At 37.8% G+C, this 15,211-nt stretch overlaps 1 protein-coding gene across 1 annotated transcript; it reads right to left on the reverse strand.

Moving 5' to 3' along the window:
- Positions 1 to 1,621: 1,621 nt before the first annotated feature.
- On the reverse strand, positions 1,622 to 13,486 carry LOC131197958 (vomeronasal type-2 receptor 26-like). Its single transcript, XM_058182464.1, has 6 exons — positions 13,215 to 13,486; positions 11,682 to 11,973; positions 8,845 to 9,714; positions 5,083 to 5,178; positions 3,458 to 3,584; positions 1,622 to 2,523 (listed from the first exon to the last, which is right to left on the reverse strand). Exons 1-6 carry the CDS (start codon positions 13,484 to 13,486, stop codon positions 1,622 to 1,624), a joined length of 2,559 nt encoding a protein of 852 aa, XP_058038447.1.
- Between the last annotated feature and the right edge of the window lie 1,725 nt (positions 13,487 to 15,211).

Raw genomic sequence — 15,211 nt, forward strand, 5'->3', positions numbered from 1 at the left:
AACTGAACAGAACAGAACATAATTTGGCTGTACACCGCCCTGAGTCCTTCGGGAGAAGGGCGGTATAAAAATCGAATAAAATAAAATAAATAAATAAATAAATAATTTTTTTATTGGCCAAGTGTGATTGGAATTTGTCTCTGGTGCATAAGCTCTCAGTGTACATACAAATTACAAACATACAGTAAACATACAATGTACATACAAATAATAAGCTCTCAGTGTACGGTACATAAGTGTATATTTCAGTGTATATACAAACAACAAAGTGATAAATCATAATAATGAATCATAAGATACAATCATAAATAATAAGATGCAAAGAACAAAGTCATAAATCATAAGAAACCAATAGGAGAAAGTTGTAGAAGGAAAGATGGGGTAAGGTAAGAAAAATGGGAACAATCACAACTGGGGGTGGGGAGATTCTACATGAGAGGTCAGTGATGGCTAACTGGACCAAGCGCCGAAACCCACAAAATGCCCCCCTGTGCATTCCACGTGCACTCCCTGCCTTTTCCTCACCCCCATACGTGTCACGCCCCTCATGCACGTGTGAATGCACCCCGCATGCACCATCCCATGCGTGTGCACATGCCACCCCTCATGTGCCCTGCCCCTGCGCATGCACAGCAGAGACCCAAAGACCAGCTGGATGGTGGAACGCATGCACGCATGCACAGCAGAGCTAAACTGGGGTGATGGCTTGCATGCCATCAGAGAGGGCTCTGCGTGCGACCTCTGGCCCACATGCCATAGTGTTGTGACTCATCCTCCCTCCTCTCCTCAGCTGGGTCCCTCCTGTTTCCAACTGGGCCTGTTATCAGACTCCTAGTCTGATAATGAAGATGAACGGCCTGTCATGCCTCCAGCCCCCGGCCCTGGCCCCATGCCCGGAGAGGATTCCAGGAGTGGGAGGACAAGCCTGATAAACCTCACTCATACAGCGTGTGTTCCTTTGGCTCAGCCGTCAGAGCAGGACGTCAGCCAGGTGCTGGAATTACTCGGCCCTATCCCTCTGACCCCTCCCTTTCCCAGAAGCTGCCAGCAGATCCAGCTGAAGACAATTCAAAGTGGGAGGACCCTCGCTTCCAGAGATCTGAGAGGCGACGCCAGCAGAAGGAGGGGTGGGGCAGGCCTGGATAAATGCTGAGTCATGGAGCCACACCCCACAGCCTATATAAAGGACCTGCTTTTGGCATTCCAACCTTGAGTCAAGCAAAGTCTTATAGAGTTTGCTGATACCCGACCCTATCGCTGAAGTTACAACTTGGACTCCTGCCTGCCCTGATAACCCTCGAAGGGACTTGGCAAGCTGCAGAGGCTTCGTTGCCAAGTTTGTCACGGACTTCCTTGACTTGTTCGTCGGAGTGGGGGGTGGGACACGACACATAGGTTCGCCATCACAGTGATAGGTGCTATGGCAGAAAAGACTTGTAATTCTTTAGCAAAACAGACCCACATATCTCTTCCACTAGATTTGATAGGATGGGCAGATGTTAAACCTGAAGAGGCAATTATTCAAATATTCCAGCCCTATGTCAAGAAATTAATGGGTATAGGATTGTAAATCAATGATCAAATAAACAATAAGCAAAGCATCGTGAAATTTGATATACTGTTATTGCTTTTTCTGTGTTAGTTGCTTTTTTTGGTTCAGATTAGGTCTCAATAAAATTATATAGCATTTGGGGAAAAAGATACAACTTAGTAACCCAGCACTGGAGGTTATAATAGAAAAGATCTCTACAACAACCATGTATTTCCCTTTTGTGCTTAGGTATGTGGGAATGAAGGACAGCCACACAGTGCAGAAGGCCAACATGCTGAAGGTAATAAACTTGGCTTCATTGAAAGTGTCAGGCAATTTTCTTGCTAAGAAAGCCACTATGAAACTGACCATGGCAAGGAAGCCCATAAAGCCCAAGATACAGTAGAACATGAAGACTGATCCTTCATTACATTCCAAGATGATTTCTTCTGTTATTGAATTCATGTCATCATCTGGGAATGGGGAGAAGGTTGTCAACCATGTAATACAAATCATGACTTGAATAGAAGAGCAACAAAATACGATGCACATGCCTAGTCTTTTCCCCACCCATTTGGTCATCTTTGAGCCTGGTTTGGTAGCCATGAAAGCTACAACCACAGTGATGGTCTTAGCCAGAATGCAAGAGATAGCTACTGAGAAGATGATGCCAAATGCAGTTTGACGAAGGACACATGTCACCTTGGAAGGTTGGCCAATAAATAGCAAGGCTGATAGGAAAGACAACATGAGAGCAACAAGGAGAATATAGGTAAGGTTCCGGTTGTTAGCTTTAACTAGTGGAGTATCCATGTGTTTAATAAAGATCCCCAGGACTACACCTGTGATGAAAAAACAAAATAGAGCAGAACTGGCCAAAATACTTCCTCCAATTTCTTCATACATCAAGAAGGTCATAACCTTATTGATACACAAATCCTGATTCTTGTTTGGGTACTGATTTTCCGGACATTCAACACAGTCATTCATGTCTAGAAAAAATAATAATAATAAGGTCAAGATGTTAAATTCCTGAAGTTCCATTGAAATCATCAAAAGAAGTGGAAGTGTTTGCCACTTATATTTTGCCCATTTATATTTTCTCTGGAAGCTTTCAGATTCGGGTTTTCCCAGATGTGCCAATATGACATCTCTAATAACATGGAACTTTGAGGGACTTCAAGCCTCAGAGTCTTCTTTTGTTGGAGGTGTTACTTGGAACCCTGACATGTCCACATTTTGTGAGCAGCAATGGCCAATTAGCTATTCTCTGTAAATATGACACTTAGTGTTTTAGTTCGTATAAATTAAAACTATATATGTAATTTTTTTTCCCTGAAGAAAAGAAATAAAGAACAGAAAAAGTGAGTTTATCTATGAAAACTAAAATCATAAAAATAAAAAAGAGAATCACTTCATGATTATGGATGATATGAATTTTGGGATCTTAGTCAAGAAAAGCTATTTCTTTCCTCTAAATAAATAAATATTAGATAGATAGATAGATGATAGATAGATAGATAGATAGATAGATAGATAGATAGATAGATAGATAGATAGATAGATGATAGATAGATAGATAGATAGATCGATAGATAGATAGATAACGATGGTGATGGATAAACCACTATGAATTAATAGTGGTGATTGTTCTTACTGTTTTCTTTTTATTCCTAAAAAAAGTATCTATCTATCTATCTATCTATCTATCTATCTATCTATCTATCTATCTATCTATCTATCTATCTATCTATCTATCTATCTATCTATCTATCTATCAATGTTTTTACCCTGTGGGACACCTACTGAGGCTGACAAGTAAATGTAAAACCATTCAAATAGTTGATGTTTTGAATTGAAAAAGCAAGGGTATCAATGTATTTTGTTTTCACAACTTTTATAAGCTTTACAAATGAGATTTCCTACCCTCCTGGTTAGCCATTTTCCCATCTGGACATCGAAGGCAATCATAGCAGCAAAATGGCTTCCCTTCTATCTTGTTTTTACTGTGGCCTGAAGGGCACTTGTTATTGCACTGAGAAAGTGGCTGAGCCTATAGGTAATGAAAGGAGAGACTCTAAACAATGGCATTTCTCTAAACAACAGCAACAAGAAAAATATTATGTATATCTTTCAATATGCAGAATCATACAATGTTTAAAAATTATACCACATAGAGGTTGTGTCCCATTTGTTTAATGAGGGATTCACTCAGGAGTGGGCTTCAAAAATTTTAACAATGGGTACTTTGCGTGGTTGCTGGGTGACCATGATCATGGTGGGCGTGGCCTAGTCAGCCTCCTGCACCACGCTGGGGGGCGGGGGGTTGCGTTTTTGCCCTCCCTGGGCTCTGGAGTCTTTCCTTGAGCCACCGGAAGAGCAAAAACAGTCTCCCCAGGCCATCTGGAGGCCAGAAACGGGCCTATTTCTGGCCTTCCCAAACTTCCAGTAGGCCTGTTTTTCACCCTTCCTGGGCCTCCATACGTGCCCTGCACTTACTTGCATCCAAAACAGTCTGAGTGGGGATTATTGGTAGGGGGAGGGTGGGGTGAGCGGGTCCAGCCAAGAGTAGGATTTAGGGGTTCTCCAAACTGCACAGAATCTTAGCTAGAGGTTCTCCTGAACCCCTGTGAACCCCCAGCAGCCAACCCCTGGATTCACTGGATAGTAATTGCATCTACTATCATTGTTCACATACTCTATGTAATTCTTATTCTTGGCTGATAAGAATACAACTGTTACATAAAAACACATTGCACTATCGTTTTCTTTTGTACAACTTTTTAAAATTTTATTTCCAAAGTTAAAATACACATTGCAAAATCTATGTTAATATTTGGGCATAGCTGGCATTTGTGCCTTTTGTGGGAATCAATATCATATTTTGTTCAAACCAGATCTAAAGAAAACCTAAAATCGTGTTTCCTTTCTCATGTATTCCCATACACTAGCACATATTCAACAGATGAGCAACAGGAAATATGTCTTAAGTAGCTGAATATCCATGCTTCACTATGAAACTATGTGATCAGGCTTGATAAATCAACACTTACAGCTTGAAAATTAATGAGTAGTTACAATCGGCTTCTCCTATTCCCTTGTCTCCTTCAGACTTGCCCACAGAAACATCTCCTATCCTATCCCCTCCTCTCCCTCATGCTTGCCCCACAGAAGCCTCCTCTATCCTATCCCCTCCTCTCCCTCATGCTTGCCCCACAGAAGCCTCTCCTGTCCTAGCCTGTTGTCTTCAGAGTTATTTTCAGGTTGGGAGAGGGAGTAGAATGTCTAACCAATTAGCATCAGAGCATGTTAATAATAATATAAGAAATACTAATGATTTGATGGTCATTTTGAATAATCCTTTCTTGGCAAGCACCTAGAAACCGAGAGGAACATAAGTGCCAAATTTCAAGTTTGTAGGCTTTACGGTTCTGGAGATTTGATGATCGTGGTGTGAATAGTTTTCACTTTTATATATAGAGATATCAACCACATCACTTTGACAATATTTGAAAGATATATGATATAGTGGGAAGGTAGTTAGTCCATACCTGGTTAAATCTCTGTGGCCATACAATATTAGCCTCATCAATGGTAAGCATCTCTTCTTGGGAATCTATCAGGTCTATCCTTCCAACTTTGACCCTCTGGAAAGATTGGTTTGGAAAAGTGATCCAATTTATAATATCAAACCCCACTTCCAACTCTCCATACTGATTGAAGGAAATTTTTTCTCCTGCACTATTGTTGAATGAGATTCTTCTCATGAAGTAGTTGAACTTAATTGCAAAGTAAAATAAATGGGACACAGTAATTATTTATTTAGCACAAATAAAGCATAAATAGCATAAATGTAGCATAAATAGCAGATGAGAATAAGATGTATACATGCAATTGGGACATTGATTATGTGCCATGGGTTTAATCTGTGTACCCCACTCAGAGTCACTCCTGTGAGATGTGCAGCTCTATAAATAATGGAAATTAGGAAATTGAATCATTATTGAAGCTTAGCAACCATACTGGTAGACTTAATCCACAAACCACCAGGAACCTTAGTAAGGTAAATGTAGTCATGTAACTTTCCCTGAAAATGAACAGATTGCTAAATTGTGCCCAGTTTTGGGGATAATTATATCAAAACACAGTGAAAATGCTGGCTTCCGGTTTGGCTCCGCTTCGTTATGGCAGTCTTTTTTAGACTGCTAACCCCGTAGTCTGTAGAGCTGCCAGGACACTGTAAATCAGCTGTCCAGCAGCTTGTAAATCTCGCCTTTGGGCAAAGAGGGAGAGATGAGCATTCAGGCTGAAGTTGAGCCACCCGGAGAAGCCACAGAAAAGTTTCTGGAGGCTTGAGGGGAGTGCTCCTTCCAAAGCCTGAAAAGCTCCAGACTCTGCCTTTTGGCAGGAAAAAACGTAGTGTCCAATCTCCGCAGCAGAAATTGATTTGTGATGGATTGTAATGCAGACAGAGCAGAAACTGGAGTTCTAGCATTTGTTTCTAAGAAGACTGCAAGCCCCTAATAGAGGATACATTTGTTGCGAAGATAGGAGAGAAGAAAGCAAATGGCGTTTTGTGGAATGTAAGCAAATGGCGATTTGTGTATTGGAAACAAAAGTTAAGGAAATGCTTATTAACAGCTAGTGTGGAACTAGGAGATATACAAGAAGATACTGACTAAATGGAAAAAATGAGAATTTTATGATTTATATTTTTTCTTCTTCTTTGGGATTATAGTGATTTAGAAGAAAAGTTTTTTGAATCTTTCCTTTTTAACCTCTTTTTGTCCTCTGTTACTGGGTAGGTTATATTTTTAAAAATGGCTTTTAAGCAAATAGTACCAAAAGCCACTAAAAACTTTGAAATTTCTTCAGTTCAGATACAAAAATTAAAAGAAGAAATCAAAGAGGAATTAAGAAATTTTTTACAGGAGTTTCTGGAGACTCGTTTTTCAGAAATAGATCAAAAATTTGATGAAATAGAGAAAGAGATGTTGGATTTTAAGGAAGTGGTGGAAGAGCAGAAGAGGAAAATGAAAATGGTAAAGGATGCAATTTCGCAAATATTAAGGTCTTGTATTCAGATGGAGGATAGTTTGGCAGAAGTTAATAAAGTTAATTTAGAGTTGCAAAGGAAAATAGAGGAAATTCAAAAGAATTTAGATAATAAGATAATAAGATGGAAGATATACAGGCAAAGGTAGATAGGGCAGATGAAGAAAGAGTAATTTACAATATAGATTAATGGAATATGCTATAAGGGTGAGGGGGTTGAGGGAAAGTAGGAAGGAAAATTTAAAAGAGATTTTTACGCAAGCCTTTGCTCAGATAAAGGGTGTGGAGCCAGAAGACTTTGAGATTAATATTGAAAGAATTTATCGTGTTAATTCTTGGTGGGCAAGACAAAATAGATTACCAAAGGATGTGGTTATTTATTTTACAACTAAAAAGGTTAGGTATGAAATCTTGCAAGTCTTTTATAAAAATAAATTTCAAATATTGGGACAAGATATAAAAATGATGAAGGAAATTCCTCCTAAAATGTTAAGAAAGAGAAGAGAATTTGCTTTTTTAGTGGATGAGTTTAAGAAACATCAGATATATTTTACATGGGAAGTTCCAATGGGTTTGTCAGTGAATTTTAGAGGTAGAAAGTATTTTCTTAGTACTGTTATGAAAGCAAGACACTTCTATATTAATGTTTTAAAGAGTGGGAATCCTTTGTTGTTAGATGCTAAGTTAACTGGTTTGGAGATGATGGAAAATAGAATAGGAGAGGGGAGGAATGTTTAAGATGTAAATATGATGATTATGGTTAATTTCTAGAATTGATTTGTTTAGGATATAAATTATAGGATTTTTGTTATTTGTTATTTGTAAGGCATAAACCTATGGGATGATATTATTTAATTGTGAAGGATGGAAAGTAAAATTTATGAATTTAGATAATGTTGTGGATGTAATGATTTTAATTGTTTACTGTTATATTGTGGATGTAACATAAATGATTATTCGTTTTAATTGATACGTTTATAGACAGTAAAAGTTATGAAGTTAAGTTGGAAATATTGTATCTGAGAGACTTTATTCGTAATGATATTTGATGATGGAGTAATATTGGAAGATCGGACATTAAATATTAAGACAATTGAAGAAATATATAAGTGATGAAAATTTGAGCTCGAGAAGATGGACTGTAATTTAAGATGGACATGAAATTTGAAGGAATATACAAGTGGAGAAAATTTGAATTTGAGAAGATGGACTAATTTTAAAAATGGACTGTAAGAAAAAGTAATATGTGAAGGGAAGATTGTATTGGTATTGTTCCTTTTCTTTTTTCTTATTCTTTCTTATCTCTTTATTTTTATTGTGAGGGGATTTAAAGTTTTAGAGAGGGGTGGGAGTTTATGTATATTTTGTATACTTTAGCTTTTGATTGTTGGTCATAATACCCGGTATTTGCTCTGGGAAGTCCGGGGGGGGGGAAGGGGGGAGGGGGGGAAAGGGGGGAAAAATGATACATGGATTGGTTATTAATGTACAATAATAATTGAAGATATGAAATTAAAATTTGAAATGATATTGGGGCTGCCCGACTGCCATTTCAGAAAGAAAGGGAGAGAGGAGTAGAAGGCGGGAAGAAAGTAGGTAGGAAAGAGTTGAGAAGGAGGAGGGGAATAAGAAGGTTAGAAAGGGTGGAAGAAGGGAGGAGTGGAGAAGGAGGAGAAGAAGTAGCGAAGTGAAGGAAATGAAGGAGGGGAAAGTAGTAGAGGGTAGAGGGAGGTTGTGAAGAAAAGAAGTGGCAGTTGGGCAGGCCCGAATCAGCAATAAATAAAAATTAATGATTAATGATGGATAACAGTTTGTACATAAATATGATGTTGGAAAATGGAAATTAAAAAAAATTATATATACATACACACACACACACACACACACACACACACACACACACACACACACACACACACACATATATATATATATATATATATATATATATATATATATATATATATATAAACATAAATAAGAATAAGAATAAGAATAAGAATAAAAAAACCAAACACAGTGAAATAGACAACAGATGCTCCAGATAAAGGGATAGAGCAGACTATCAGCTAGTTTATTACATCTTTTGAGGCAAAAAAGTAAAGACAAATGTGTTAGAAGACAAAAGAAGAACTGTGAGATAAGTGAACAGTTTGGAATTCAGCTACTTCATATTCTTGGAGAAATCTAAAGTCTATTACAATGCAAGCAGATACTGTACGGTGAGCCCTCTGGTCTTTGTTTGATCAAGACAGTACCTTCCAGAGTGGCTGTTCTAGAAGCTTCCGCTGGGCTTCCTGCTCTACTTTTCTGTATTTAGAAAGAGATGACTGGAAGTCATGTAATGTATGTGCTACTACATAGACTGCATTGTAAACACTGTAGCTATGGCCGGTCATGTCCATTTCAAAGACAGATGATGGAAGACTGTTAAGTTTTTCTTCTCCAGTGCAGATAGTCTTATTTTCTTCATCCGTAATGAAGTTGGAGAATGAACATTCAAATGCATTTTCCCAGAAAAGCCTAATAAAGCTTTCTTCTTCTTCTAAGTCAGACTTATCTGAAGAACTCATCTGAAGAAATTTCTGGAATCTTACTACTTCCTTTGAGTGAATTGAAAAGGACAGGGCCCCATGGAGGAAATCCATGTCCTCATTTCTCTGAAAGGGCAGTGAAGTAAAATCCACCAGTGTTGCTATAACCCACACCTTAGCTCTTTTCCATAGTGGCTTTCCTTCATATTTGGATAAAGTGGGAAACAATCTCAGAAGAATCATGTGTTCAATTTCACAAAACATCATCACTACGTTAACTGTGCTTCCCATAACAACATTGTACATTTCAAGCCCAGATTCCACAGCAGATAAAATATTATTTGAATAAGTTATTTCTGGGAATCTTTCGCTGAAAGCAAAACAGATGCCATTCTGGGAAAACATGGGAGCTATATCCTGTATAAATCTTTCACCATAATCATTATTTGAATATAACACCCCAATCCAAGCCCATCTGAAGTATAGCAATAGCTGGAGAACTCCTTTGTACTGATGGCCAACATTTGGGAACATCTGTTGGTATATAGGGGCCTCTGTTTTTGCATTAATCTCTGGAGTTGAGCCATAGATGAGCTGAAGAAAACAAAGGAAAAAGTGGGATGGGGAAAATGGGATTGCGTTTGGAAATTTTTAAGAAAATGTTGGATAGCCATTTGTCTGAAATGGTGTAGGATTTCCTGCCTGGGCAGGGGGTTGGACTAGAAGACTTCCAAGATCCCTTCCAATTGTGTTGTTATGTTATGTTAAAGTCCATGTTTCATATATGAATTAATGAAATGATAAAAGAAATCTCAATATTGCTTTCAGGTTTATAATTCAGTAGCTGTAAGAGGGCCTGGAATTCCATTATATTTTGGGGGAAATTATCTTCCAAAATGCACTATCAATCAATCCATTAAATTGCATGCAGATATTATTATTATTATTATTATTATTATTATTATTATTATTATTATTATTATTAAGAAGAAGAAGAAGAAGAAGAAGAAGAAGAAGAACAACAACAACAACAACAACAACAGAGTTGGAAGGGACCTTGGAGGCCTTCTAGTCCAACCCCCTGCCCAGGCAGGAAACTCTACACCATCTCAGACAGATGGTTATCCAACATTTTCTTAAAAGTTTCCAGTGTTGGGGCATTTACAACTTCTGCAGGCAAGTTGTTCCACTTATTAATTGTTCTAACTGTCAGGAAATTTCTCCTTAGTTTTAAGTTGCTTCTTTCCTTGATCAGTTTCCATTATATTTGATGGAGGTGATGTATCTCACAATAAAGAATAATTTAACTCATATCCTGCAATATCTCTGAAAATATGGTCTCTTCTGAGAAGATAGAGTATATACTGCATATGCTGTCAAGCTCAAAATCCTTATCTTTCAAATGTGAAACTCTTTTGCCTATTTTTCAATCCATTTTTCATCTATTCCAGACATTTTGTTTTTTTGTGTGTGAGATTACAAATGAACTGATCCTAAACTAATGTTTTACTTCTTTCTGAGTCTAAATTCTATGTTATGAAAATTCTGTTATGAAAATATTTTGTGTTTTTATTACTTTTTCAAAGAAATGTCCATCTACTTGAAGTATAAGTTTTGTTACATCTTATGTCAGTCCTGGAAACCATCTTTTCCATTGGCGCTTCAGGGCTGCCACATTTAGTGCCTGAGAACATGGGAGGTGGGATTGCAAGGAGCCGGTGGGGGATTAGTTGTAAAAACATTCTTTTCTATGGGAGTCAAGGTCACTCAGCCTGTACTTGGATGGAAGTGATGGGGGTTTGTCTCCAGTTGGGAGGTTGGAATGATTGGACCATGTGATGGACTTGTGAATACAGGGATGGATCTCTGACTTTCTTTTGGATGGGGAAAACCCGGACCTCTCAGATTTGGGTTTTCCCAGATGTGCCAATATGATATGTCTAATAAAATGGAACTTTGAGGAATTGCTAGCCTCAGAGTCTTCTTTCTTTGTGGGTGTTACTTGGAACCCTGACAAAATATTTATATTTTGCTCTGGTTATACGTTTTATACCCATAGCTTTTTCTCTTCAGCTGGATAATAAAACTTCAAAACTAGCAATAATAACATTGATAACAATGGAAAGAGGAGTGGAGGAGGAGGGGAGGGGGAGGAGGAGAAGGAGAAGGAGGAAAAAGAAAACTTCTTTGCTGACAAGTTAGTCATTCTAAAGTTCCTTATAGCTTATGTGGGTTTTTAAGTACATATACTTTTTCCGTTTCCCAATCCAGGTGTTTGAGAATGATTAATTTAACACCTAGCCAGACTCTTTCCCTCAAGGAGAACTGTAACCTGGGTCTCCTCATTTCTACTTCAGCATTTTTGCCATTGCATTACAATGACTCACTGTCTATTTATCTGTCTGCAAGACATGTATGGATCATGTATAAACATATACATACTACTTGTTCTGTTCATAAGATAATTAATTCATGTACCATTAAAACACACACATTAAAAAGGGATTCCATGTATGAACGCAATTCTTATAAAATGCTTATGTTCCATGAAAGTATGGTACCTGTGGTGTTTTGTAGAGAGACAGGATGGTGGCCATATGGGCCTGAACTGCAGGTGTTGGCCCTCCAATGACAGCTATTGGTCTGTTCTGCCGGTCACAGCTGTAGTTGGGAGTAAATCTGTTCTGAGCAGAAAATACTTCTAACGAGGCACGATAAATCCAAATGGTAGTAAAATAACTATTGTAGATATGGAAGCCCAGGGTATGATTGGGTAATATATGAGGATCTTCATTGATTTCCTTGACTGCAAATTGCAAAGCCAGGAACTGCTGAAAGAGAGGTGTCATGACCCTGAAAGAAGAAGAAGTAAAGGTAAAGGTAAAGGTTCCCCTCGCACATATGTGCTAGTCGTTGCTGACTCTAGGGGGCAGTGCTCATCTCCGTTTCAAAGCCAAAGAGCCAGTGCCGTCCAAAGACGTCTCCGTGGTCATATGGCCGGCATGACTCAACACCAAAGGTGCACAGAATGCTGTTACCTTCCCACCAAAGGTGGTCCCTATTTTTTCTACTTGCATTTTTACGTGCTTTCGAAACTGCTAGGTTGGCAGAAGCTGGGACAAGTAACGGGAGCTCACCCCATTACACGGCAGCACTAGGGATTCGAACCGCTGAACTGCCGACCTTTCGATCGACAAGCTCAACGTCCTAGCCCCTGAGCCACCGCATCCCTGGAAAAAGAAGTAAATACATGGATAATTCTGTATTTGGAATATCTCAATAAAGCAAACTCCAAAGGATTTTTATGAAAATGAATGACCATCAATAATTAGTTTCAAATTTAATCCAACTTTTCTCATATATATTTTTTACACAATATTTGAAAAGTTTGATTAAGAGATTGGTTTCTTTTACTACCTAAGGAATTAGTCTTTCAGTAGGGTTTATTCAGGAAAATAATTTAAGGATGAATTTGAAAAAAAACTGTTAAAGATCAAGAAACACAGGAAACCGAAAGAATATCAGAAGAGACATTAAAGAAGGAGGAGGGGGGGGAGGAGAAGTAGTAGTCAAACCCAAGAAACATAAACATCTCAAGAAGGAACTTAACAAAAAGTTCCAATGAGCTGTTAGAAGTGACAAAAAGCAATATTAGAATGATCAGCAACAGATTGGAGACTTAAGAAAGGAGGCTTAATAGAGTGTATAAACAATACATTTATTTTCATTTGCCAGCAAAATAATCCCTAGGATTATTCAATGCTGACTGGCATCCAACGTATAAAGGTAGATGTCAGATATTCAAGATGGTTTCAGAAAAGGCAGAGGAAATAATGATTACTGATGCATCATAAATAAAGACGACCCACCTCAAAAAAATGTCAGTAGGTGATTCTTTGATTATCCAAAAACATTTAATTGTGTTGACCATTTTAAGGTATGAAATATGTTTAGGCAACTAGACATCCCCCAAAAAAAGTTATTGTCATGCCAAAACTAAATATGTAAGGAATCCCTAGTCTGAACAAGACATACATGTCCTGTTTAAAATTAGAGGCTTGTATTACTTATGAAGAATACTGAAATAAACCTACAGAATGTCATCAAAAAGATTACTAGAGGGTGGTTCCTTGAATTCCACCATGTTATAAAATATGTAGATCTTAGACAGAATGCCTACAATGTTGAGGTCTCCTGGTTTGTATTCCTTGTGAAGAAAAGGCAAAGGGTCACTGATGCTGCATTTAGAATTGGGAATCTTACACCCAACCTGACCCAAAATCATCAGACACGTGGCATCCAGCACCGTCACCCTGAACACAGCAGTTCTTTTTTGAGATTCATCTCTCACAATCTTGGCCAGCATGCTACTAGTTGTTAGTGACACATATGCAAATTCAGAAACCTGATTGTAAATAGTTCCAAAACCTGACGATAAATAAATAAGAGTGGCACAGTGGTTAGAGTACTGCACTGCAGGCTCCTTGTGCTGACTGCCAGCTGCCTGCAATTTGGCAGTTCAAATCTCACCAGGCTCAAGGTTGACTCAACTTTCCATCCTTCCGAGGTCGGTAAAATGAGGACCCAGATTGTTGGGAGCGATATGCTGACTCTGTGAACCACTTAGAGAGGGCTGTAGAGCACTGTGAAGTGGTATATAAGTCTAAGTGCTATTGCTATCTCCAAGCTGAAATAGTGAAGAGAACGTTGCTTTATTCTTTCTCGGATACTTTTGCTTCGTTGTGTGGCATTTCTGAGACTGTGATTCCTGTACAGACATTCAATGGTTAGAGAAAAAAATAGCTAGCTCAGGATTACAGATGAAATGAATTGTGAATGATGAAATCTCATGGTTTAATTCAGTAGAAATATGTTTTTCCAGTGGAGGAACAAGGAATAAAAGAGAAGCGCCAGGCATCGTGGTGGTTAGAAGAATTCTATTGGGATTATAAATAAATGTTGGTAATTGTAGTGGTGAAAAGCCCAATTCAGAAATGTAGGTCCTAGGGAACCATAAGAAGATAATAATATCATTCACATCTTCTCAGCCCTGGTTTTCTTCATCATAGTAGCAATTGTATAAGGAAAGTGCAATTACTGAGAACAATTCATGGGCATTATTCCAGTAGAATGTTAGAAAAAAATAACAACCAAAAAAAAAAGTCTTATTAAGTCCCGAGTTTCACAATAGAGTTATCTGCACGTTAGAGAAAGATTAAGAGAAAATAAATCCCACACTATCTCCATGTATTTGTGTTTATGTATTTGCATGTGTTTGTGGCTGTGTGTCTATGTGTCGGTGTGAATGTGTGTGTATATTTAGAGAAACCTGGAGAGGCTTCAACGTACATAATAAACAAAACCACTAAACTTCACTAAAGCACATTTGTCAAAATAGATTTATTTGATACAGTCTTTCTTGCAACATTCAAGACTTTTCTTCCCAGGAAATATGTTTTTTCCTACACTATTTTCTGGTTCTGGAAATGATTTTTGGTTGGTTGGTATGTTTGTTTGTTTGTTTAATTTTTCTTATGCATGTTTGTGTTTCCTGAATTGTTTAATTATTAAAGAAGTTGGTTTCTACTACACATATTAAAAAATAATCTTTAAATTATGATGATAATTGGGACCAGAATAGGCAATCTCTAAGCACTGGCCATAGGGTACAAATAAGCAATCAGGAAACAATATCAATATAAATCGTAAGGCTACAAGGAACAAAGTTACAGTCATACAGTCATAAGTGGAAGGAGATGGGTGAATGAAGAATGAGAAGATGAGAAGATTAATAGTAGTGCAGACTTAGTAAATAGTTTGACAGTGTTGAGAGAATTCTTTGTTTAGCAGAGTGATGGCATTTGAGAAAAAACTGTTCTTGTGTCTAGTTGTTCTGGTGTACAGTGTCAAAACAAGGATTTAGCTTAATTATTTTATTTTATAATATATTCTTTGTGTGACATTACACATATGTTGCATTTTGACATGTGAAGCTCCTGAGTTGTTATTAAATTTCTAGAGAATTGAGCCCCTAAGTGGAGACAGTAACTGCTAAGTTCTAAAAATCATCGCTGTTTTAAGTATATTAGTA

This window comes from Ahaetulla prasina, chromosome 4 (assembly GCF_028640845.1).
Source record: "Ahaetulla prasina isolate Xishuangbanna chromosome 4, ASM2864084v1, whole genome shotgun sequence".
NCBI classification, from domain to species: Eukaryota; Metazoa; Chordata; class Lepidosauria; order Squamata; family Colubridae; genus Ahaetulla; species Ahaetulla prasina.